The 25531-nt window shown below is 37.3% G+C and overlaps 1 protein-coding gene across 6 annotated transcripts in view; it reads left to right on the forward strand.

Moving 5' to 3' along the window:
- Positions 1-25531, forward strand: part of ABI2 (abl interactor 2) — a 63633-nt gene that overhangs the window by 20498 nt on the left and 17604 nt on the right. For 2 of the 6 annotated variants that reach the window (XM_084208822.1, XM_084208824.1), the window contains exons 2-6: positions 5237-5404; positions 13221-13397; positions 17153-17170; positions 24019-24116; positions 24846-24992. In XM_084208822.1, coding sequence (XP_084064948.1) covers positions 5237-5404; positions 13221-13397; positions 17153-17170; positions 24019-24116; positions 24846-24992 — 608 coding nt within the window. The remainder of the gene's footprint in view (positions 1-5236; positions 5405-13220; positions 13398-17152; positions 17171-24018; positions 24117-24845; positions 24993-25531) is intronic. The other 4 variants (XM_084208823.1, XM_084208825.1, XM_084208826.1 and 1 more) reach the window with 2 other exon arrangements.

Below are 25531 nucleotides of genomic sequence, written 5' to 3' on the forward strand. Positions count from 1 at the left end.
ATCTGTGTTCTATTGTATAAAAGTTGGTGTTTTCTTAGGCAGGAGAATAAACATTGAGACATTTAATTCATAAAGTAAAAGGATATTTTATAGAGTTAGCAGTCCAGGCTATTTCTTATTCAAATCTGGTAGTGTAATTGTGCAGTGTAAATGGAACTTCCAGAGTGGGAAGAAAAAGTGATGCCTGGGCTCTGCATCCTGACATGAAAAGTAGTCATATTTATATTTCTAATGCTAGCAATTTGGTTTATACAATCTAATAAAAACTGAGCAGTATTTTCAGGTGAACATTTATGATCGTTCCTGAGCTGTTAGATTTAGTGCCCATGTTGGACTGACTGGCATGTGGAAGTGGAAACTGTTAATAATTCTCCAGTGTCTGAAAGCAAGCACACACTACTGCCTTGTGTATGTAAGACATGGCTTTTCTGCCTGCCTGTGAAGTCTGTGCATTTGTAGCTGACTTGAGTGACTTTGATCTCCTGCTATCTAAAAGCCCCAGTTTGTACAGTCACTGTAGTCTGTGCTGTAGCTCTCAGACTGGATTCATCCTGTGAAGCATTTCCGTGTAGCTGATGCTTGTTTTGTTTTCTGATGGAGACAAAATAACTGTTTCAGTACTGGAAGCTCCCAGGAATGGAAAACACTCTCCGGGAGAGAGCTGGGCAGAGCCATGGCTGCTGCTGTGTCCAGGTGCAAGGGGAACCACTTCCTGCTGCAGCGGGGGCTGGGAGCAGCTCCCAGTAGTAGCTGACACTGTCCCCAGTCTATGTGTGGCTGGCAGGAGCATCACATGAGCTCTCTGTGGTGAGTCAAAATGGTGCTCTTACTGCTGAGAGCAGGAGAAAAGGATGCTGCCTTGTGATTCACATGAACACCTGATGTGTGCATTGTGTGGAGAAAAATGATAAACAGAATAAATGCTAAGCTGTCGCCTGGAAATTCCATAACATGGGCACAGAAGACATGATCTAAATATTTCTATTTAAGGCTGTGAAGATGTCCTAGCTGTGATAACTCAAGTATTTTAACATTGTGTTAGAAGTCAAAGTTACGAGTTTGAGGTGGAGACACAGCAGCATTCTTAACACAGTTAATGGAAAAATATTAAGGGAAACATAGGACACTGAACAGTTCTGGTGAAGAAAAAGTATAGGTAGTGGAGGGCTGGAAAAACTGCGATGATGTTCCAGCACTTGTTCCTTTTCTAGCAAGCTCAGCAACTCTGGATAGTTCTTCCCTCTTTATTCTTGATTGTATATTTCCTTGTGTTTCTCTGGCTATGCAGTGGTTTGGATGAGGCAAAACTTATAATTTGGTTTATGGATCAGATGGTTTTCATTTGGGATGTGCCTCCTGGTCTAATTCACTATAGCAGATGGAGTGTGCACTTGCTGTTGGGGACATCTCCTGTGACAGGTACTGCTGATGGAAGTAGATCCTGAGTCTCCGTAGTACCATGACAGTTGCTCAGACCATAATTCACCACATTATTTTACCTTTTCTTTGTGGCGTCTATGTAGTTTTACAAGGGGTAGTGTTTGCAATTTTGCATGTCAGGGAAGATAATGGAAGTGACTGGAGTTTGAAACAACCATTTGTTTCTAAAGTTAGTTATAACTAGGTCAGGTACTTAGTCTGCCATGTGGCCCTGCATAGACAATGGAATGGGTATGTTAGGTCTAGGAATGAGAGGATCCCTATGCAGGCAGTGTTTCAAAATACTTGTCTGTCAAACAGTAGCTATTATCCATTAAAAAAATACAGATCAAACTGATCTAATGGTTGAAAGCATTGCTTTCCTAAGAGTTGTGTGTGGATAGATGTTATGAGCCTGTATTTTTTCATAGGCATGAATAATTTTATTGTGTGAATGCTGAAGATACTTAAAAACTGAAATGGAGAGATACTCAAATGTCTGCTTCATGGCATTTAACTTAGGTCAGGGCACTGAAAACACTTGCTATCAGTGCTTGATCATGCTGAACACAATGCTTCTGAGAACTGAAGGGCTTTGAGGACTGGTTAATATGCTTATGTGTCCACAGGAGCAAGGTTTTTTGTTATAATGAACACAGAACATATTTCTCTTGTTTTTGATATTCTTCAGAGAAACAGTATTCCATAGTTTACTGAAATTACTGTAGAGTCTTAGCAGTTTGATATTTTTTTTCTTTCACTAGAGAATTTTGGTAGGTATGGATGTTTTTGTCTGCCTTACAGTCTGATGTGAAGCATACTGACTGGTATTTTGGTGTTAGGAAGATCAGGAGAATCAGAACTTAGACTGCTGAGGATTATGTTTGAATTTTGTTTATTGAAAACTTGAAACCATTATCTTACTAGCAGAAATCCCTTTATTTACATAGCTACATACTCAGTGAGCACGGCAGCATTTGCAAGCAACGTAATTTGATGTCCTTTTGGAGTTTAAATAGGGATCTTGTTACATAGGACCATATAAGATACTGTCTCTGGAAATCTACTTATCAAATTAAAAGATGGATTTCATGCTAAACACAACTTATCATTTCAAGTTAAAATTTAACTGACATTTATTGTTATATTTCCACAGGGGAACTTAGGAATTTTCTCTAAGTATTCTATTTTTTTTTACTATTGCTGTGAGTCATTGGAGTTTTCATCTCTTGAAAGTATTCAGGGTAAACATGATAATTTTAAAATGCTGTCACTAATTATTTTTTGTTCCTTTGAAATGGATTGACAGTAGTAGGTTCAAATAGTAATTTTAATTTGAACCGATTCTTCACAGGAAGAAAGTTCAAACTTCGGTTTTGCTGTGCCAAGTGTGAGTGGAGTTTGCCTCAGAGATTTTTGGGTTCTGCAAAAAACTGTTGTGATCAGCTAAATACATGAATTAGACACATCAATCAAATGGGGTTTTGTGCTAATAACAGTTCCAAAGTAGTTTATAGTATTGTTTTATGGGATCTTTAATGCATTTTGCATTTGAGAAGTCAGTTCCTTGTTGGTTGGAACTGGGGGTGACTTGAATTTAGCTAGTAGGTTACATTCCTGGAAGGACTAGCTCTGAACATGGATTCATATTTGTACTTCTTTTTCTGTTTATAAAACCATAGCAGAGGCTCATAATATTTAAAATTACAGGTAGTTTTCCTTTTGTTCTCAAACACCTAGCCTATTAATGAAAAAATACTGTGTTGGATTATACTCAGCTCCTCTGGATATACAGTGTCCTAATGGAAATCAGCATTTTCTGCTTCTATAAATAGATTGGCAGCAGCTGCAGAGCCAAACAGGCGAGCTTCTGGTGATTTTTATTATTGCCATTGAGAAATTGTTTGAATGGCTGTGGAGCGTGGCTGCTGCAGGGGAGTGTGCAGGCTGAGCTGGGGCTATGAGCAGGGAGAGGGGAAGAAAGAGTGTATTTACAAGCCAGCAATGTGAGGATAGAGGTGAAGAGCTTGATGTATCTTCATTTGGGTGTCCTTAAGCTGAGTTTCAAACTCTTGTATGTACAAGACATACTACTCAGCTGGTTCAGTCATGAGTTCTTACATGAGATCTGAGGATATAATTTTTCTAACTTCTTTATTGTTGAATATAAGGCAGCATTTATAATTGTGCTCTGTTGGAGGATATCCTCATACTGTGCCCTGAGAAGCTCCTAAAGTTTTCAGTTCCTTCTTCTGTTGGTCTTGTTTTGTCTTCTTCATGGGAGAGAAACATGGTGAGAATGCTCATTCTTGCAGCACTCCTCCTTCCTGCCCCATCAAGGCAGCTCCTGTATGAACTGGAAGGAGCAGCTGCTGCTCTGCTCCTTCCTAGCAGATGAGGAACTGGTAGCAATGCAGCCTGCTAAGCTAACTGGCCAGCTAAGATACCAGTGTTGTTTATGGACACAGGAAGTTGGCAGGAAAGAAAAAGTATGCGGTGTCTTTAATCTGAGCATTTAATTGAAGTCTTGTGCCTGTGTTTACATGTGTGGGATTTTTTTTCCCCATGAAAGCTAGTAATCTTCTTTTAAGAATCTTAGTACAAGATCTTGGGAAACATAGTGAGCTCTAGGAATTGTTTTCCTGAAATACAGGTATGCTTACTTTCTGTGCTTCTCAAAGTCCATATAATACAATGGATGCTAGATTCAGCTTGTGCTGAAAGATGTGAAATGACTTTATATTCCCTCTTTAATAACAGCACATTTCTTGGATCTTGATACCTAACCTATGTGTATAATATAAAAAGCCAAGGAAATAATGAAATACAGTATAATAATGACAGGTGCGAGTAGAGAACATTTATCAACTAACTGCTGCTTTAGAAACAGCACCATCAGCCTGTAAGATGGCTAAAGATCACCTAAAAGTGAAGTTCACTGTATACTGAAGCCTTGAAAACTGGAGAGTTTCTTAGCGTCTTAGTTGTATATTTTACCAGTGCTTTAATCTGTATTCTTTCTACTGGATTACATTTTAGTGATATTAACTATTTTCCAAGGAGAAACACAGAACCCTAGCTATGAGATTCTTAGCTTATTGTTTTTAATGCTGTTTGAAATGTATGTATGTTTTTTAATTTCCAGTGGATATCTTGTCTGTTGATAGCCTAAATACTTTTAGGTGCTTTACTACTAGAAAAATGGATCATGTTAATTTTTCATAGAAGAAAGTGTTCACAATGTGAGAAAGTACAAAACATGTTCAAGAAGAGAACATGGACTTACTCTTTTTAAGAAGGATTCCTCTCGCATTGTGTTCAGCTACCATTTTATGGGAATAATTATAGTCTATTCACTGTGAATGACTATTCGTAATAACAGCGATTAGGAGATTGAGGATTAAATTATTAGGAGAGATGAGGAATATGGTATTTGGCAGCTCCTTGTAGGCTGTTAGGAGTTATAAATGAAGTACCAAGTTTAGAAAAATGGAACAGTTCTAAACTGTAGAAAATCTAGGATAGGTATCTGAGTGCTTTTCAAGTAAATTGCTAAAATACTGAATGAGTAGTTGAACTTTTTTCAAGAAAAATCCAACTATATTTCAAGAAGAAAAGGAGCTTAATTCTTCTTAGAAGGTGTAGAGACTCTTAAAGTACAAAGGTAGTAGCTTTTGTGGAAAAATAATAACTTTCATTTAGAATTAGTTTGACTTGTATAATTCGTTGTCTGTAAAGAGTGGCAAAAAGAGTTCATTCCAAGAATCTTTGTGTGAAAGACTTCATACTAAATAACCCTTTTCTTTGTGATTTTCAGTCAGCAGATAAGCAGCGAGCCCTGGAAGAAACCAAAGCCTACACAACACAGTCCTTAGCAAGCGTAGCCTATCTGATCAACACTTTGGCCAACAATGTTCTCCAAATGCTGGATATCCAGGCATCCCAGCTCCGGCGCATGGAATCTTCAATCAACCACATTTCACAAGTGAGACTTTCTTCTTTTGCCTTTGATATTTCATAGCAAGTAAAATTCTGAACTGACATCTTGTGAGCGAGAAGAATTTAAAACAGAAGGATGCATTTCTTCTCATACTCGGTCTGGGATTGGGTCTCATCATGTGATTCTATTACCAGTGTTAGTGTGAGCATTTTACATACCAGAGCAGGTTAAATGCATTCTCAGCCAGATTATTGTTTGGAGAGGGTCATTCTGCATAAGCAAAAAGCACAGAAAAATTCCTAATGGTAAAATAAGAATGTTATGTTAAGAATTATGAAATGGATGGTGGAAAACAGTACTCATCATCTTTTTACTTTTTCTGTTGCTGTAATACTGGCATCTAATGACAATGGCATAGATGACAAAAATAGTTTCCTTCTGGCTTTTTTTAATAAAATGTACTTTGCAGTGACGTGAACAAAAGCCAAAATTAATGTTTCAGTTTGTGTATGGCTGCAGAACTCCTGCCATTGTTTGCAGTTTTTCTGAGCAGCAGTAAGCTAAGCTACTATAATCAGGAACCCAGCTTCAGTCATCACATTGATGAGAGAATTTGACTGCCAAAATGGGCTGAGAATGAATGATATATAAAAATGGAGATTTACCAGCCACTGAAGGATTAAAAGAGAAATTAAAAACAGTGATACAGTAGGTTCTGGTTTTTGTGTCTGTTTACTGAATATTTTGTGTCTTAGTTGACCAATACATTTTGGCTACTAGGGTTTCTTGATCTCCATGCAATAACATAAATTAAAATAAAGAATACTGTGTTATTTAGAAAAACATTTGAAAGTAGGGGCTGTGTAAGGTAGGAAATAATTGGATGGATTGGATCTATTTGAACCAGCAAAATAAGGGAATAATTTTATGCTGGCTTAGTGGGCTGGATTGCCTCTGATTGGGTCAGAGGAGTCCCAGGGCAAGTACAAAGAAAGAGGTGGGGAGGATTTTCTCTTTTGATAGGGCTGTGCTATTAGATTGCTTCAGTTGTCTCATGGGTCTGCATCAAAAATAAACTGGAAGTTTGATTTCTTCTGCTAGATGCTCCATGTCCATGTTATGTGGGCAAGTAAATTAATTTTTTTCCTCCAGAAAATGTTATGAATTATCCTGTGTATGCCTCTGTGCTGTATCTATGTGCTCTATGTGTGTATGTGCTTCCTCACAGGCTAGTGCCAGCTCACATGTGTTCCAACTGTTTGAGAGCCTGATGCAAAAGACAGTATATTTTGCATTTCATGACTGTGGAAAATTCATTTTGTCAGACAGCTTCTGTAAAGTAGCTTTTGTGGAAAGAGTCATAGCATTTAAAGTTTTTTCCTCCTGAGAAAAATTGCAGATTGAGAGCTAGGTTAGATTGTCTTTGACCTTTATACAATACAGCTAGTTATTTAAAATAGAGTACTAAATTAGCAGTACCCCACCACCTTATGAAGATGTATCTGCAAAATTTCTTAGGTTGAACTTGAACAACAACAACAAAAAAAAAAATCTGTGATTTTTTTTTTAATACTGCTGTAAAATTGAAAATCTAGTTTGTTTGGGGGGATTTTTTGTGTGGGTTGTTTCAGGTTTTTTGAGCCTCCATCTGTATGTAGGATGCTCCCCAAATCTTTATGAAAGAAATAATATCAGAGGGGCAGACAGTATTTAAATTTTGGATATTTCATACATGAAGTGTATTGATCCAAGGAACTTTACTAAGTTGAGTTAAAATGCCTGGAAATGGCTTTCTTCCATAATACCAATGTTGTAGGTTGGGTGTTATCTGCCTTAATTTCCAGGGTTATTTTTCTTAAAAAAAATATTTTACACAGTTTCTCTAGAAAGAAATAATTTATTTTCAAGAAATTTGGTTCTATTTCTCCTGGAATTAGCCTAATCTGTAGAAGGTTTCCTTGGTAATTTTGCTGGGTTTAAAGTTTGGTGAGCTTTTTCTAACAGTAGTGAAAATGCATTGTGGTGTAATACCTCACTGCCAAATCAGGAGTTCAGTCAGACTGACTTGAAATGAAGTCAGTAACATAGAACAGAAAACAGGTTGGTAATTACAGATGGTAAATTAATTTTTGCATTAATGCTTTGGTCAGTAGGTCTTGGTATTTAAGTTTAGAAAACAGTATATGCAAATTGTGATATCTTGATGGAATCCTGCTTTTAATTCTTATTTGGGATTCCGCATAGGCTCCAAAGAAGGGAGCAGAATCATTTTGTGCTTGGTATGGAAATTTTTCCTAAAGTGCTTGTTTTGTACAAGTAGCTCAGACTGGGAGAGGTGTGATTAACTTTGTGAGATCAAATACTGATTCTCTGTTCATTGGTAGAGTGCCAATTTAAATCCCTTTCTGTGTTTCCTTCTAAATGCCAACCTAACCAAAGAGCTGAAAAGGAAGCTGATAATAATTTGTGCTTTTTCAAGTTGTGTATAGGTTGTGAATAAGGAAATTGTTACTATTGAAACTATTTTTATGGAAGTGATTAAATTCTATTGGTTTAAAAATTAGAATTACTTTGGTTTGGTCTGAAAGCTGATGAGTCTATTCTTACTTGCCTTCTTGAACCTTGTCCAGAACTAAATGATACACAGTGTTTCATATTTGACTACGGATTTGAATCTTAAATACAAATCATATGTACAAATATTTATACTTGTTAAAAAAATTATCTTGCAGCTTTCAAGTTAGCAGTCACTGTGAAATGTTGCTAACGTCCAAATTCTTTAAATTAATCTGGCAGATTTTCAGGTTTTAATATTTGTATGATGAGAAATGTTTTTTCAGGTTTAGCAAGGTCATTTTTAAAACTCTACTGCTAATTATATAAACAAGCACATTATCACAAAGATGAGTAGTAGTGATGATTTTCTCCAGTGGCACTGTGTTGTGCCACTTACAGAACTGGCTGCCCCGCTCTTGGCTGTGAGAGCAGGCAGTGAATAGACTGCAGCCTTGGATTCTCTGCAGGCAGCAGCTGCTGCTTAGCTGGGCTCCAGCAACATCTGCAAGCTGCTCAGTCTCTGCAGGGAAGTTCACTTGGACTTTCCACTGAAAAGTCAGGAAAGTTTGTGACCTTTCTCAGTTGTTTTATTCTTGCAAGGCACAAGAATAGCAAACACTTTAAAAATGGTGATGCAAGGCCAGTTTTGCACAGGGCATGTTACCTGTTTTCAGCATTTTTATAGAATTATGATCTCTTTTTTTTTGTGTATAAATTACACGCAACTTAAGACAATTGATGTCACATTAGGCAGTTGCTAATTCTAAAGTAATAATCCAGTTTTCAAGGTAATTTGCAATTAGTTTGAATTGCATCAAATTAATAAGTTTAATCAAAAATAAAAAGTCCGGCAATACTATATTTAAGCAATATTTTAATCCAAGATTTTTGAAATGGAATTTTAAAAGCATAGACTACCCGACTGACAGTTAATTTATAAATTTAAATTAGAATTGTTTGAGAAGAGGAAGAAATTAAGGCTTCTGGAGACTCTTATCTCTGAAATTTCACTGTAATTCAGACTTTCAACATGCTTGTGGTTGTGGTTTAACCTCAGCTGGCAACTAAACACCACATGGCTGCTCACTCACTTGCCCCTACCAGGCTATGGGTAGAAAATCGGAAGGGTAAAAGAGAAAACTTGTGGTTTGAGATATGTACATATCTCTTTAATTATGATGGTGTTAACAATAATATGGAAAATTAATATTTAAGAGAGAAATCAAACCCAAGAAGAAAGGCTGCAAGTGAAAGCAATTGCTCAGCAGCAGCTGAGTGCTCCCCAGGCAGTCCCCAGGCAGCAGTGCCCAGCCAGGCTCCCCCAGCTGGAGGTTGCAGACCATGAGGCTGTGTGGAGCATTGTCCCCTGGGTCAGCAGGGCCAGCTGTCCCAGCTGTGTCCCTTCCTACCTTCTTGTGCATCCCAGACTTCCCAGTGGTGGGGTGGGATAGGGAGCAGAAAAGGCCTTGACTCTGCAGTCACTGCTCAGCAGAAACTAAAACATCCTGGAGTTATCAGCTCTGTTCACAGCACAAATCCAAAATACCGCCCCATACTGCGAAGAAAATGAATTCTGTCCCTGCCAAAACTAACTTAAGTTAGTTAAATGCTAACTTCATACTTTGAGAAATTTTGATTACTGGTAGAAGAGACTATTTTTCAAAACTCATGAGTTCAGTGACTTGTAAGTGAAGTTGTAAGTAGTGTTAACTTTCCCAGAAATTATTTCACAGGGTTTTTTGTTTTACTATTTGCAGAGCTTGAGACTGGCTTTTTTAAATTCAGTATGAAAACCTGATGTTTCAAAATGGCCAGAAAATTCCTAACAGAAAAAAATGTGGTGGTTCATGCTTATTTTTCCCCTTAAGCTCCTCCTTGGCTATTGCAGGGATCTTGGAAAGCATATGAAAAGATGATAGTAATGAGCCTAACCTCTAAAAAACTGTCACATAAAAGCTTTTGGCAAAGCTAATGGAGATATGTGAAACAAATTTTTAAAAGCATAATAATGCTGTCAGGCGTCCAAAATTCCTTGTTAGAAAACAGGGGTTTAAGTTGTAGAAGGGCACAGTGTATCCCATCTGCTTTTCCTAACAGAGTTTTCAAGCTAGGGGTTTCATTAGTCCAAATCTAACCCCAAAAACTTCTCATTAGAACTTTCTAAACTGATGAATAAACATTTTGGTGCATTCTCCTGTTTTGATAACGGATTTATGTTAGTACTGGAGGTAATAATTACCTGTGTGTTGAGGATAAATGTTTTCATTTTCTTTAGTAGCAGGCTAATCTTCGTTACCTCCTCTACTAATGGAATACTGCAGTGTTCCTTTGTGCTATTTTATGAGTGTATTATGATCTCATGACTTCCATAGTCTACTAAACAAGAAAATGAAGTGTTTGGAAAACTGCCAGCAAAATGCTTTTCAATACCATTTTAGGTGCGTGGACCAGAATTAGGTGCAGTTTATATACATTTAGTCATTCTGTAGCTATTCAAGTTAAAAGAGATGTCCTGAATAATAATGCAAGGGAAATCCCACCACATGGGCTTCAGGTTTTAATTAGGTTTTATGCACTTCATTGTTTGTTACTGTAGTCATGTCTCATGATCACCATAGTCCTTTAAGGATGCTGGTTGTACCTGTGGCTCCAGGTACCCACTCTTCATTCACAGAAACAGCTTTGTGCAGTGCCAGAATACCATTGCTACAGTAACATGAGCATTAAATATCTGTACTTGCATTATCTTAGTAGATAATTACATGAGAAAGTACTGAAAGAACATATTCAAAGTTGCAGAGTTCTAGCACTTGAAATAGAAAGTGAGAAATCATCTTGCCAATCCTGCACTAATAACTTTCTTTTTGATTTCTGGATTGAAATTGAGGCTTTGAATGCAATATCCAAGGCATAGTCGTGGTTTTGAAGAACCAGATTCAGACTCATAAGATTTTGATGTTCCAGTACGTCCTGAAGTGCAGCTGCTCTTGCAGCTGAAGTTTTCTAACATTTTAGGAAATGGTATCAGGGGCCTGTGAGACAAAGAAGACACAAAAGTCATGTCTCTACACTTCTCCAGTGACGTGGCTAGACCACAGATCAAGTCTGCAGTAGAGATTGAATTCATCAGTGGTGCATCAGTCATGAGACTGCCTTCCCAGGCTGTTGCCATCACATATCTTCAGCCTCTTAAGACAGTATGTGCCCTCTGACTGGTGAGAAGTCTGTAGACCATCTTTTCCAGGATGTGTGCTCCTATTCCCTATGCTGCAAAAGCTAAGGTCTAGCATAGAGAAGGGATAAAAGCCTGAGATGGAAGATGAAATCTTACATCTTACCCTGATGCAGAATGGTGTACTTTAGGTACTCTGGCCTGGAAAATGTTGTGCTGTGTTTGCACTTGTGCTTGTACCATAAATATAGCACTGTAAGAGCTGTGAAGATCTCACCTGCAATGCTGTACTGGGGGTTGGTGTATGGTCCTGGTCATTTTGGGAGCTTCATAAAGGACCTTGGCAAATTCATTGGAGAGTGGTTTAGTTGTTAAGTAGCTGCAGAAATATATGTGTTTATGTAACACTGCAGAATTTATATATTGGCCAAATCTGGGTGGGTTTTTGTGTGGGCGTCCCAGGCAGTTTAACTACCCTTGTTAAGTTCATTGTTCAACAAACTTGAGCTTTCCAAAGAGAGATTTGCCAATACATTTTGACCTTAAAATCTGTTTTTCTGTAGCTTTATTTTAAGGCATAGTTACCTAGTTATTTTAAGAAATAGTGCACCTTTAGTGGAAACCTTACAGTTCTAGGCAGGTGGAACTAGAGTGGTAGAATGGACATGGCAAAGCTGTAGTCAGTGCCTAATTTTAGCAAAGTTACAAAATCTTGAAAGTATGTTGCTGGGAAATACTAGGCAATCTTGCTGACAGTATTGTAAGCTCACATATAATGCCCCAGGTATTTGTGGAAATCCTTCCATGGAAATAATACAAAGAAACAACTCCTTGGAAGTAGTTTGGGGGTTGGTTGGGGTTTCTAAATTTTTTTTTTGTCATTCTAAAGGTCATGATGATTGTTCAAGGTAGCACAGATTCCATTGGCTTGTTTTGGTATCAGTAGCACAAACAGCAGAGCAAAAGAGTGTAGCTAACCCCACTGCCCCAGTGCCTACCCACAGAAAAATGAAATGGACAAAAATGTGTGTTATGAAAATGAGTTCTCTTTTGTACTTGTTCCCCAGTTACTACAAAGCCTGGTTCAAAACTGTGAAAAGTGTTTCTGGTGCCATTCATGATCACTGAAGTGGTAACAAGAAATCTCTATGTATTTAGAAATCCTTATGGTGGTGGTTCTGGCTGTTTTTACTTTTGTTTTTTATCCTGCTGCTAAAACTTTTGTTCACAGTTTAGCAAGTTTCCTATAGTGAAAGCTGTTTTGTGAACAAGCAATTATTTTTGGTTTAAATAAGGCAAAGAACTCCATGGCCCATGATTTAAGAGATTATATTTTCCTGGAAAACATAAGTGGACTTTTTGGTAGCATTTTTTTACTCTTGTTACCTAACAAAATTCACATACATGTTTTTAGGCAATGAATTTTCAGCAGGACTTTGTCTTACACCTAAGGTTCTCCTGTGGTACTGATTTTAGTATATAAAGTTGGCCCTGGGCATCCAAAGGGAAGGCAGTGGGCTTAACCTCTGGCTTTTTTGTGGATACATTAGTATGGAATGTATTCTAAAATGTAATCATTGCTTTGTGATGAGGGAGTTCTAATGACCAAAATACTTTTTTGATTTGTGCAAGTTAAATTTTTTTCTATCATAGGATTACCAGTCCTAATTTAGCAAACTTTTGCAATGCAACAAAACCTGCTCAGGGTTTGTTTATCAGGTCTTAAAATTAAGGTTTGCGAAGGCATCCTTACACTTCATCTAGTTGAAGCCTATGCCAAAGACAAACTTAGAGAGAGCAGTTGTAAATTAAAAAGGATAAGTGAAAGAATCTTATAAAACAGTGTCAGTAAATTGATGAAAAGTACTAAGAATGGAAAGGAGAAGGAATTTTTTGAAACTGAAAGAAAGAGGGTAACAAAAACCCCAAAGAACCCCCAGCTGTTACCGTGGCTTTAGAGGTGGTAAATTCAGCAGTAAGGTGAAGAAAGATGTTGTAATCAAGTATATGTAGTGATATGTTTAGTACAGTATAGAGATTTTCAAAACATTAGAAGTGATTTAATTTTTTTTTGCTACTGACTCTGTATTCCAATGCATACCACTGTTAGTAAATACACTGCGTCTTTTGTAGACGGTGGACATTCACAAAGAGAAAGTTGCTAGAAGAGAAATTGGTATCTTGACTACAAACAAAAACACCTCAAGAACTCACAAAATCATTGCACCAGCTAACTTGGAGCGACCAGTTCGCTACATCAGGAAACCTATTGATTATACAATTCTAGATGATATTGGACATGGAGTGAAGGTAGGTGATATTGTTAAAACAGCCAAACTGAAAATTCATTGTCTTTGTATATTTTCAAAATAACCTGATGCTTTTCATGGTAATATACCAGTTTCTCCTTGCCTGGACAATGTGTCTATAAACATGAGAGGAGTCCTGTCCAATTTCCAGTTGTCCCTTCCCCTTCTCTTGTCTCACTGTTTCTTAATGTTGCAAGCTCACTGAATCTGATTTCTGATTGGGACTGTGAGTCTCACCTTTGAAAATGCTTCTGATTTTCAACTTATGTGATGCTGCTGTTATTGTTTGGGTCAGTTGCCAGGGATATACACGGGAACTGAAGGGCTAATGACCATCACTTTTCTGCTGAATTAGCACCAGAGAGTGTGATCCAGCTGTAATTGCCATTGGTTTACTTTGACGCTCACAGAAAGGAAGGGTTTGCATGAGAAGTGTTCTGGGCTCCCTTTTTTTCTTTCTGCCAGGTCAGTTATGCACAAACCCACTGATGTGCTTTGGTAAAGGGCGCTCTCTACAACTTTTGTGCCATATGGGGTTTTGGGATGGGAATGTTACTGCCAAGTTTAAAGCCAGCTGGTCTTCCCTTTCAAGATAAGGAAAAAAGAAGGAATTTCAGGGCAGAGATCAGACTGAGGCAACTGGTGGCTGTTAGATCAAGGTACACAGCAGCAGTAATATCATGTGTGAGGTTAGATGTATGTTTTTAAAAGCACATCCTGAATATAAGCACAGTCTTAGCAGGTGTGAGCTCATTGTAAACTTGTGCTGCCAGGAAAAGAAGCACAGAAATGAGAACACTGACAGTATTAAAGTTCCAGGAATGGAAGGTAAATAGCACCAAGTGACATCATTTTTACAAGGCAAACTAACAAATCTGTAAACCTGCTAAGTAGCAGTAAGGTAAGATGCTTCTTCCAGTCAAAGTACACCAGAATTTCTTTGGCTTGACTTGTAACTGGGTGTCTCTGTTGTCCTATTTGATTTGTCTGCTTGGATGGCCATTTGAATAGCAATAGGCTGTTTAACCTAACTTTTAAAATTCAAATTCTGAGCAGTTTGATTTAAGTATCTTTCCCAAGCAGTTTTACTTAAGGTCATTTCAACATCCTGTTTGTTAATTGGAAAGTCTCCTTCCTCCCATTTCCTCCCAAAGAATCAATGTCTGAACAGATTTTAAAAAAGACAAATAAAAAACCATATACCAAACCTTAATAACTAGAGTTATTTAGTAGTATAATAACTACAGTATTATTTAGTAGTTATTAGTTTAGTACCAGGAAATCATTACCAGTTGTGTGTTAAAATCTGCTACCAATTTTGAATTTATGCAGGTCAGCAGATCTCCTTGTGGATATGGATGGAGCATATTAACCTGTAGGATTGCTGTTGCTAATATTTTAATCATCACTTTTTGGTTTAGGGAGATCATTTTAGAACTTATTAAAGAATAGTTTTTAATTGCTCTGCAGCACAATCTTATTTAGCACTGGCTCTAAATCATTATAATTGGTATCCCACTTACCTCAATATAGCAGTCATACTAAGATGCAGTGAATTATGTTCTTCTAAAAGAACATAGTTCATCAAATGAACGATGACATGAGTGTGTTTTACATCCATTTGTTACATTTGTGATAGACTTAAATTATATTTACCATGTACTATGTTTATCTAGGAAATGAAGAAATATTGTGTACTTGTGAGACAATTATCAGAGAACTTGAAGTCATGCTATCCTTAAGATTGTAAATGTGTTCCAATTAGGTTAATCCTGTGTTTAGGACAGAAGAAGGAACAGCTGTCTTGCTGATGGGGGAAAAGGTGGCCAGTTGTGCTTATGAACCTGTTTTTGTTCTGCTTGAGTAACTCCCAATTAGTTTATTAGATCTCTGGCTCTAGAACAGAGAGAAAAAAATGAAGTATGTAGAAGCTTTAAATTTGTGTATATATAGCTCTTTATTGTTTGAGCTGTGATACTTTTCCCTTCATGTAAACATTCAGAAGGAGTTGTTGCATAAACAGTGTTGAAGTTCAGTTAGCATCAGGGTTCCTCAGTCTGCATTCTTTGTCCTTTTTCTGCTGAAGGGCTTCTACTCTAGTAGTTGGACCTGGAATTATGTCTTTTCAGGCTGGGCAAAATGCTGATGCAGCAGACATTCATTGCAAGCCCTGAGAAAGATGGCAAGCTGGACAGACTAATATAGGCATAAAAGGGAGGGTTCTTGGCTGAGAAATTCAGTATGCCGTGCTGAGAGAAGTGGTACAGGCCCTTAAGCATCTTCTTCCTTCCATTCAGAAATTTGAAGCATAGTGGAGACAATGTTCAGGAAGGGTTGCTCTATAGTATGGTTTCTAAATAGATGTGAGAGAAGTCAAGTGCCTCTGTATGATCCCAGCAGTCCCCCCTCATCTTCCCTCCCTGAAGCTACAATGCTGCAAAAATCTGAAGAATCTTTTGTGTGAAAGAGACTTGCTTTCAATTTTTTTCAAATGTTTCCCAAGTTACAAAGTCTTCCCACCAAAGAGTTCTTTAGTCAAGAGAATGGGGGAAAAAAAAGTGCTCTCTTCAGATATGTGTATTTAGGTATTGCAGTAATACAGGCAGTGCTGCTGAGGTTTCTGCAGAGGGACCTTCCAGTGTCACTGACCTCTGTGGCCAGTACAGGGGGAGCTGGTTTTCCAGTATCGCTGTACGAGGCAGAGACCATATTGGTTAATTGATCCACAGAACTTTAAACTCTTAAGACAGGAGATTTTCTAGTAAATCAGATTATGTTTCTTTTTTGTAGAGCAGGGTCTCTCCTAAATTGATGGAACAAATCAGTCACTCTGGGTGCTCTACTATTTCTCCAACTATTTAAATAATTATTTATTTGAATATTTAAATATTTAGCTGAATATTTACCGTTCAGCGCTGCAGCAAGTGTAACAAATTTATTTATATAGTTAGATAAATTGAACTAAAAGCAGATCATTCAAAGGGAAAGACATGTAATTTTAGAAGAAATTACTGTGGAGAAAGATGTATGATATTGTGCCAGTAAGATGCAGAACTTAATGTCAAAAAGCTAGCACTTAGGCTTTAAAGTAAGATTTTGCTGCTGATTAGTGTCTTAATTTATACTTTAGGAAATGTGGATATGTGATACAGTATCCATAAAGTCTGCTGTATGTCTTACTAGATGGAATGATTTGCTCTTGATTTTTGTTCAAGAGAGATCTCATGGCATCAAGTTAACTAACAGCATTCTCTATAAAAGAACATGCATTAGCTTAATATGTTAGAAGCTTCCATTTCAGCTACTTGTAAATGTGCTAATGCATGTAAACAATTTAAATGAGCTCAGACTCATTGATAAGGCTCAAATAAGGGCTTGACAGCTCAAATAAATTAATCTCTGAAGTTAATCCATCTAGATCTCATGATACATTCTGACATTCTGAAAGAAGCTGCCTTTTTATTAGCACTGTAAGAACTTGAGTAAACAGTGTACAAGCATTTGAATGCTAATTTTAAAGTAATAATTTAAAGGCTTTGTGGTCAATGAATATTAAAAGTTTCAGCTTGAAGATCTTTTGTTCATGACATTCTGCTTTAACCACTCTTTCTATGATCTACTGATACATTATTTTGTTAATGCTGAATGCTTAACTTTTTTCTTTCTTTTTCCTTTCTCTTCATATCCTGAAGTTCCAACTAACCTTTCAATGCTTTTTTTCCTTACCTCTTTTATTTGCTCCATTTATGCATTAAGTGGTTGCTTAGATTTAAGGTAAGAAACCCCAGGGCTGGATTTCCATTCCTCTTCTGAGATTATTACACACGGGGAGATGATTGACATCAATGCTACAGATTGTTTAAAACAACACCCGCTCTGCCTTCTGTGTCACAGAACTTCTGTTGAATAACTTATTGTGGATAAGCATTTTATGATATAAATTGATGTGTTTGTGAAGGGGAGTTAACACAGTTAATGTTAAAAGCTTTGTGGTAAAATATTAGCTGCCCTCAGCATATCTAGCAGATCATTTATGAGGGAGGGATGTTGTGCTGGCCTTGTGTAGACAAAAATATCCCCGGACAGATAGCAGCTGAACATGAGCCTCCCCCTGTGTAATATTCTTTTTATCCTATATACGGTGTAAGTTATGGTTTGATTGGGATTAATGTTTCAGTGTGAGATTGCTCAGATAATGGGCTCCAAAGGTGTGTAACAAATTCAAATCTGTATATTATTTTTTAAAGTTGCAGTATTCTTAGTTTTTTCATAAACTGATAGCAGTGCTTAAATACTTGAGGTGCTCATCTATGGAAACTTCCAGAAATTTCATAATTGTGTGTAAAATACTTAACTGTTAAACAGCAAGATAAGTGATTTATTTAGTTGAATATTAAATAAATAGTGCATCAAAGAACTCAGGCTGAAGTATGTCAAATTCTTTAAATGTTAGTAGTCTTAGTGGCTGCAGAAGCAGCAATAAAAAACATCAAATCAATTAGACAAGCAGTTAGGTTACATGATATTACGGTGGAGTTCATAGTACATTAATTAATAGATATGTTATAGCCTTTATTGAATATGATGATATCCTCCTCCTCCCAAAGTGCAGCTGGTTTGGGGGAAGAGAGACTGGAAGTTTTTTAGTAGAAGGTGCCACCATTGTAATGAGGGAACTGTATTTTAGAACATAGAACGCCAATATATAGAATGAGTATATTAATTAAAGAAGTTCCAAGTTGGCATGAAATATTTTAAAGTATTTTCTATGCTTGGAAAAAGCTAAAAGAAAATCCTACAAATTCCTGAGATTGCCTTAAAAACCAAGTATTTCAGTAGATATCTCCATGATGTCCCTGTGAAATAGGACATACGGTACTTTTAGTCAGGTATTTAAGTATATGTAGCATCTCTCATAACAATGGAAAACTTGTAATTTATGAAAGAATTCCCACATGTAATTTGAAATTTATTCTTACAAAGGTATGTGAGGTGTACAGTATTTCAACTCACTTAGTGTTCACATGCTTTTAATTTGAGAATGGCAAAATATGTCTCCTCCCTGTTTTCTACTGTCTGTTTACATATCATGGGTACTTTTGATGCTGGGCATGTCTTATTCTGGACACACTTAATATTGGATTATGGTTTTCTCAGTGTTCTTAAAAAAACAATTTTCAAAGTCAATTTTCTTTGTTGCTCTCTGCAGTTGCAGTTTATAAACAAGTAATGACTATCCTAAGAAAAGTTTTAAAATTGTGTAATTATACATTGTATGTGAACTCCCATACCTGTGCATTATCTGCAGTGGCAATAAGAGTTCTCTACAGCTTTTCAGAGTAAATATTTTTTTCTGTTATAGGTTTGGAATGAAGACATTTTTTGTTTTAACACCATTTCTTTATTTACTAGAGTGAACCCAGTCAGAAATTTGATTTGAGGAATCAAACATGTCAGTCAGCCTCTCATTGGCAAAACATGAGAGTTTAAAAGAGAAAACAAAAAAGGCAAAAAGCTGTGCATCATCTCTCAGTAGACCTGAGATATTCTTTGTCTCACTGTAGTCTCTGTGATTAAGCTGAAAGAAGAGTGAAAAGCCGTTAGTAACCCCAGGTCTGTGTGAATGGTTATTTTACTTCACTTTAAAGTGACTGGATATGAAGTGTTTAGCCTGCATTTCTTTTTTGTGACTGCAAAAAACCCTTAGCCTTACCTAACTGCTATAGTATTAAACTGACTGACTGTAGCATTGGATTTGTGTCTGAGTAACTTAAGTTTTAAACAGATTTTGAAGAAAATTTCAGTTACAAGTTCAGAGGAAAATCAGTTGAAAATGACATTAAGTCTTTTTGTATTCACCAGACTTGGTTCTTCAATTAATTTACATGGGTGGATGTGGTAAAAACAAGTAAGCTCACTTGCTTGAAGCTTCTACTTGTGGTCATTTGCCAAAACAGGGATGCAATTTATACATTTCACTTCCATATAAACTGGTTAATGAGCTGACAAGCAAATTGTTTGATTAGACATGCACAGTAAGTATTTGAGTGGCTGAGCACAGCCTGAAAATAAATTTACTTCGAGGTCGCAGATGGGCCAAAAATCTATTCATCATCTCTGTAGTGTTGACAAGATGAAACAGGGCATGGAAGGGAGGTTTCATTCAGCCTTGGGGGGTTTTTTCCCATAACTGGATACAAAATTGCTCAAGAAGGTCGAGGAACTGCCTGAAGGTTCTGAATATAAGCCATAAACATCACTGATGGCTCACTTTTTCTTACTAGGTTTTAGGAAAAAAATTATTCTTTTGACATCCTAAAAGTTCTAGAAAATACAGTGTGAATTTAAAGTACCACTTAAAAATTTGTGACTGTGTCCAGCTTTAGAAGTAAGCTCCTTCTGAGGTTTGATTGTGTTGAATATCTGGTATTCAAGATTTTGGGGGGAAAAAACAACCAACCAACCAAGCAAAAATAAGCCAACCCCCCAAAAAGCCCAGCTTGCTTGCTTTCTTGCAGGTAAGTGCCTCACATCTGTATAGATACAGGACATTGATACAAATAGTTTTGCAGTCTCTTGACCAGTATCTCACCAACTATCCTGATTTTTTTTTTTTGCTTGTGAAAATATTCCCAAGAATTAAACTGAATGAATGGCATAATTTATCAGTTTTAGCTGATTTATTTCAGTACAAATTCTTTATACAGTGGAGTCCTAAAGAAATGCAGTATGTTAAATGCTGATAAAAATGTAAGCATGAAGGAAACCCAGTCATATGTAGGACCATAAGATGGTTTTGATCATTGCCATCTATGAAAAACCAGTTACCGAAAATAGAAATTGGCCAGTTAACTCTTAATTATTAAAAAAATTAAACGGAAGAGGGTAGTTTTAGTGAGTGCTCTAGTTGGTGCCATATTGTGTCTTGAAATCATCAGATGGTACCTTTCTAAAACTGGACCTCAATAATAGAATATATTGGATGAAGTACTATTGAACCCTTTTGAAACAGAATGGTCCATAGGGATCCATTTCTTTACAGTTCATTTTATAGCTGTTACTGTGGGGCTGGATCCCAGAGCATTTTCTAGAATGTTTTACTTACCAAGGATCTGCTTTTTAGGTAGTTTGTGTAGTTTCTTCCTCAGTGAAGCTTCCAATTCCAGCTCCAGTTAATTCACCTATAAAAAGCTTGTTAATTCACCTATAAAAAGCTTCTGCAAGTATCCAGTTTAAAAAAAAAACTTAACCAAGATCTCTTGGTGTTCCACAACTTGTGTTGGTAATTTTGGTGGGAAATTTTTTTTTTTTTTTTTTTTTTTTTTTTGTGAAAGAGGAAAAAAAAAATTTTGAAAAATCCCTGCATGCATTAGGCACAGACCCTGTACCCTATTGTTTGTTTACAGAGTTGTCTTCCTGCTTTTACATCAGTCAGCTGTGGTTTTTTCCTGAGCTTTTTCCTATTCTAAACACAGTGGTTGGCTGGTTAACTGTGCAGTTGTGAGCAAAGGCATAACAGATACTCCTTTATCTTTCTGGTTGCAGGCTCTCTTTTGCTGTGCATTTTCTTGAAATGATTTCCAGATTTAAACTAGAAATCAGCCCCAGTCTGTGGGGCTGAAGCAAACCACCATCAGACAGATGCATTCCTCTGCTTTCACCCTCTCATTAAATCAGCTGCATTTGGGTAGTTCCAGCTGTGCAGAACCAGGGGAAATGATGTCTGAAACAGTGCAAGTTCTGGCAAATACCAGCTTACTCCAGAAAAACGTTTTTTTAAACTTGACAGCAAAGGCGAATGTGACCTTGAGTTCTGGTTGTTGCTTCAGATTTTATATGTTTGTAAGAGGGATGTGTGTGGGTGAGGATTTGTGTATGGAAACTGTATTTACAACCATATGTGCAAAACAGAAAAGGCAATACAATAAAGTTTGGAAGAGAGGGGGCATTAATGGCCTTCCTTTCCCCTCCCAGTAGAAATTATTATAGAAGGAGACAGCTGTATATATTACAGTGCTTTAATTTCAGTTGTAGTTGGTGCAGTTTTAGATTTTTTTAGCATTTTGCATGCTTTTATTTCCAAGGATCTGTCCGTTTTGATCAGAACTGTTGAAATAATTGTATCTTTTTAATTTCTCTTCTGTGATTATTTGGCAATAAGTCAAAGGGGAAGTTACTTACACAGGGTTGTTTAACTTAGAGTAGCTGATCTTAAAGCCATCAGTCCTGTCAGATTTGAAGACAGCCTTGTAAATTCTAATTAGTTGCTCTCTGAACAGTTCAATTTCTATGTTGAAAAGTCATTTCCAAGACCTTGAAACTAAACCTACTGTCAGTAAATCTCCTCATGTTTTAGGCTGGTTTTTTTTAAGGATGGTTTCTTTTTGGCAAGTTCCTGGGCTAAAAAGGGGTCATTTTTTGTTTGGCCACATTTTCTAAAGCTTTCATCCCATCCGTTTCAAGGATCTGTGTATTTGCAGTGTTAATGAAAATATCAAGCAGTCACTGGAGCTCTGTGTTGTCAGGCGAGTGTTAGCTCCACTTCTGGCTGTACCCAGTGTGATGTTCCAGGATCTTCCTCCTCAGCCATCCTTTCTTTTCATGTAGCCATAGCCCTGGGGATGCCTAGAAGTTCATTTTTGTTCTTGCAGTTGTTGTATATAAAATAATAACATTATTTGTATTAAATATATGTAATTTTATATTAACTGTAAAGCAATAGCCAGTGGTTACATCATGTTGTCAGAAATAATAGTGTAGTCAGTTAAAACCCCTAAATGGACTATTCAGGGGCATACAGATTGGTCTGTCATCTAAAGACATCCAAAAGCAGAGGCTGAGTGGGTTTGAAATACAGCAAGTGACAATTCAGTGAGCATTTAATTAAGGTGGATTCTGTTTGTTTGTGGTTTTGTTTTTTTTTTTTTAAACTCAAATAGGTAGGTGGGTGAAACAGGCACGTTTAATGAAAGAGGAAATACACGGGGTGCTGCAACTTTAAAAAAAAATTCAGATTTTGCTGTTTCTTAAATGTTCCGTGTATAGAATAAAATAGATTTCATTTTACACTTTCCCTTTTCCCTTTAAGTAGTTGTAGTTCAGTGCTTACCTCATCCCTCACTTGAATTAACTTTAGATTTCTTGTTGCTTAGAGTTGGCTTAAAGGACTTTATAATGCGGTGCAACATAATTTTGTCTTAATTTGACATTAAAGAGTACTCTTGCACAACTAAATCCAAACATCTGGTTTAGAATCTGACAAAATACCTCTTCCAATGCTTGGGTCTTCTTTTCCTCCCTGCAGATTGAAAATGTGATAGCACTGGGATTATTTAGAGACAGAGAATCAAGTTTCAGTGGATTAGAATACTGAATGTATTACTCTTCACTCTGTTGTCAATATTATCAATTTACAAATCTAAACATTGCCAAGGTTTTAAGTGAGTTGTTAAGAGTCAAATTTGAAGGAGTAATCTGCCTTCAGTGATGTTTGCAAATATTCTTGAGTGCCTTCATCACGGTTTCATTTTTCTGTGGGAGATGGGGGCAGTAGCCAGGACTTACATTTTAGAAAGAAGAAATTCTGTGAGATAGAGCATGAAAGGAAGAACAGAGAGAGGGATGTAAGCACACTTGTTTAGGTTTGCTGAGTATCTCTGTGCCTAAGCAATGGCTCAGGCAGCCGTAAATCCGAGCTGTTTTGTAAGCAGACCGTGTACTGATTCCTGTAAGGATGTGTGCATTGAGGGAATTTTGCTTGGCTGGCAGACTGCAGGGAAGCAAAATGCACACATTGGTAACAATTGTTTGCAATTCCTAGATTAATCAATCAGTCAGGAATGCAAATGAGTTTTTGAAAGAAGTTAGAGTAAATTATTTTATGTAAAATTTGCTTCATTAGTATTTTAACCTGACAGAGGGGAAGTGGACAACCGCAGTTATATCACATCACTGCTAAATATTTTTCTCCCTATCCATTTATTTATAAACTCCCAGAGATGAAATTGCCACAGATTTAATGGGGGGAGAAAATACGCCTTTGTATTTTTCTCAAAATAGCTTTCTCTATGTTTTTATGTATGTAACTAATATTTAAAGTAAATATCTTGAAAAGTTTTTATAATCTGTGAAAACATTGAAACATTAATGGATGATATGTATAGATTTCTTTGACTTCTCCATATCTGTATAAATCACATTAGATTGTGGCCTATTAGATAAGCCTTAGTATTTTTAAACAGTATTCAAAAATATTTGTGCAAGTTTACCATTCAGTAGTGCCATGTGAAATAACTGCCTTTTTCTCAAAAGATGACTGGGAGGTTGAGCCAAGTTAGGTACAGTGTCTGTATTCTCAGAGAGTTAACATTTATGTGATAGCCTGAAGGCAAATTCACTTTTTTGTACAATTTCTAAAAGCTATGTAATAAAGAGTCCTTTGAGCACAACTCTTGACTTCTAGCAGAGTGGAAACTGCATATAAAACGCATGGCCTCTCAATTATTTTTGTTTGTTTAAACCTTCCCCTCCTTGGAGTTAATTATTGCTAAAGGCATCTCCGTGTCTCTCCCCTCGACCCTGAGCTCAGTGAAGGCCGTTTTTGTCCCCGTTCTTTCATGCAGGTCAGCACCCAGAATATGAAGATGGGTGGGCTGCCTCGCACAACACCACCCACCCAGAAGCCACCAAGTCCACCGATGTCAGGAAAAGGAACTATTGGGTAAGTGCAGTTACTGAGTGTGTGAACAGAAGGGAAAAGAGGGAAGATTCTTTTTCTATAGTGGGAGAGATTTCATGGTTTTACTTTAACCATTCACAAAGGTCAAGAGGTGTAATATCTGCATCCTCTTTTATTGATCATGTCCTTGTATGTTAGTGTGCTGCTGCCAGAAGACAGTGGGTATCATCAGCCTTTCCCAACAGGAACCTTTTTCTCAGTGCAGAACACTTAAAATTACATACTCTAGAGTAAAATGTCATTAGCTGTGGTTTTTGCAGGTGGTGCTAAACAACTGATAAATGAGTAGATGGCACTGTTCATTATTTGTGTTGTGCTTGATGAAAGCCATTTCGTGTGAAGTTTATGAACCTGATTTTGACCGTACGAAAATGTGTTATAAGTGGGATGAGTGATGTTTGCTGGTGTGTTTTAATGTATACACATACAGAACATGGTGCTTTATTTTAATGCAGGATAATGGCTTACCTTTAAAACAAGAATGTGGTGTGGAACACAGTTTACTGATAGGAAGACTGAAGTACCTGAAGAACATCCTTAATTCTTTTTTTCCCCTCATCCTACAAAATACGTACTGCAAAGTTATAGATAAAGCCTATTTTTTAAGCTCATGTTCCTGATCAGTATGTAGCTGTGTTTCAGAGAGTGAGACGTGTCTGGTTCTGTGTGCGTTCCCCTGACTGGCTTGTGGCGTGTGCTTGTGCCGTGCAGGCGGCACTCCCCGTACCGCACGCTGGAGCCGGTGCGGCCCCCGGTGGTGCCCAACGATTACGTGCCGAGCCCGACGCGCACCATGGCCCCGGCCCAGCAGAGCCCCGTCAGAACGGCCTCGGTCAACCAGCGCAACCGCACCTACAGGTACCGGCCTGGCCTGCTGGGGGCACAGACTGCTGTGCTGAACGGCGAATCCATCCGCGCCTCCCTCTGCCCCGGCAGCCTCCTCATTCATCCTGTGGACTGGCAATCTCATTGGTGTGATGAGAATGAGCACTAATCAAACCAGAATAGGGAATCACGTTAAGATTATTCACTTAATCCCCTGTTCACCTCAGTTTTAGTGATCTCACTTAGAGTACTTAATGAATTACTAAGATGGTGTACTCTTTCAAGGAGGTAAATCATAATGCTACTTTACTAAACGATTACCACACTGGGGGAACACTTTGTACACAGCTTGCCTTCTACGTGTCGAAGGGCTGCTTAGATGCTTATACTTGACATTTTTGAACAGTCTTTGATGTTTATAGATTGAATAGCTAAAATTGTAGCATAGTGTTTTGGGGATATTGATAACTTCAAACATAGAATAAAGCTAAATGCATTACCAGGGGCTCTGCAGAAGACTAGGTTTTTTCCTAGGAGAATTAGTTTCATGATGTGATTAGAGCTAAATACTT

The sequence above is a fragment of the Fringilla coelebs genome, assembly GCF_963513975.1.
Source record: "Fringilla coelebs genome assembly, chromosome: 7".
Taxonomy (NCBI): domain Eukaryota; kingdom Metazoa; phylum Chordata; class Aves; order Passeriformes; family Fringillidae; genus Fringilla; species Fringilla coelebs.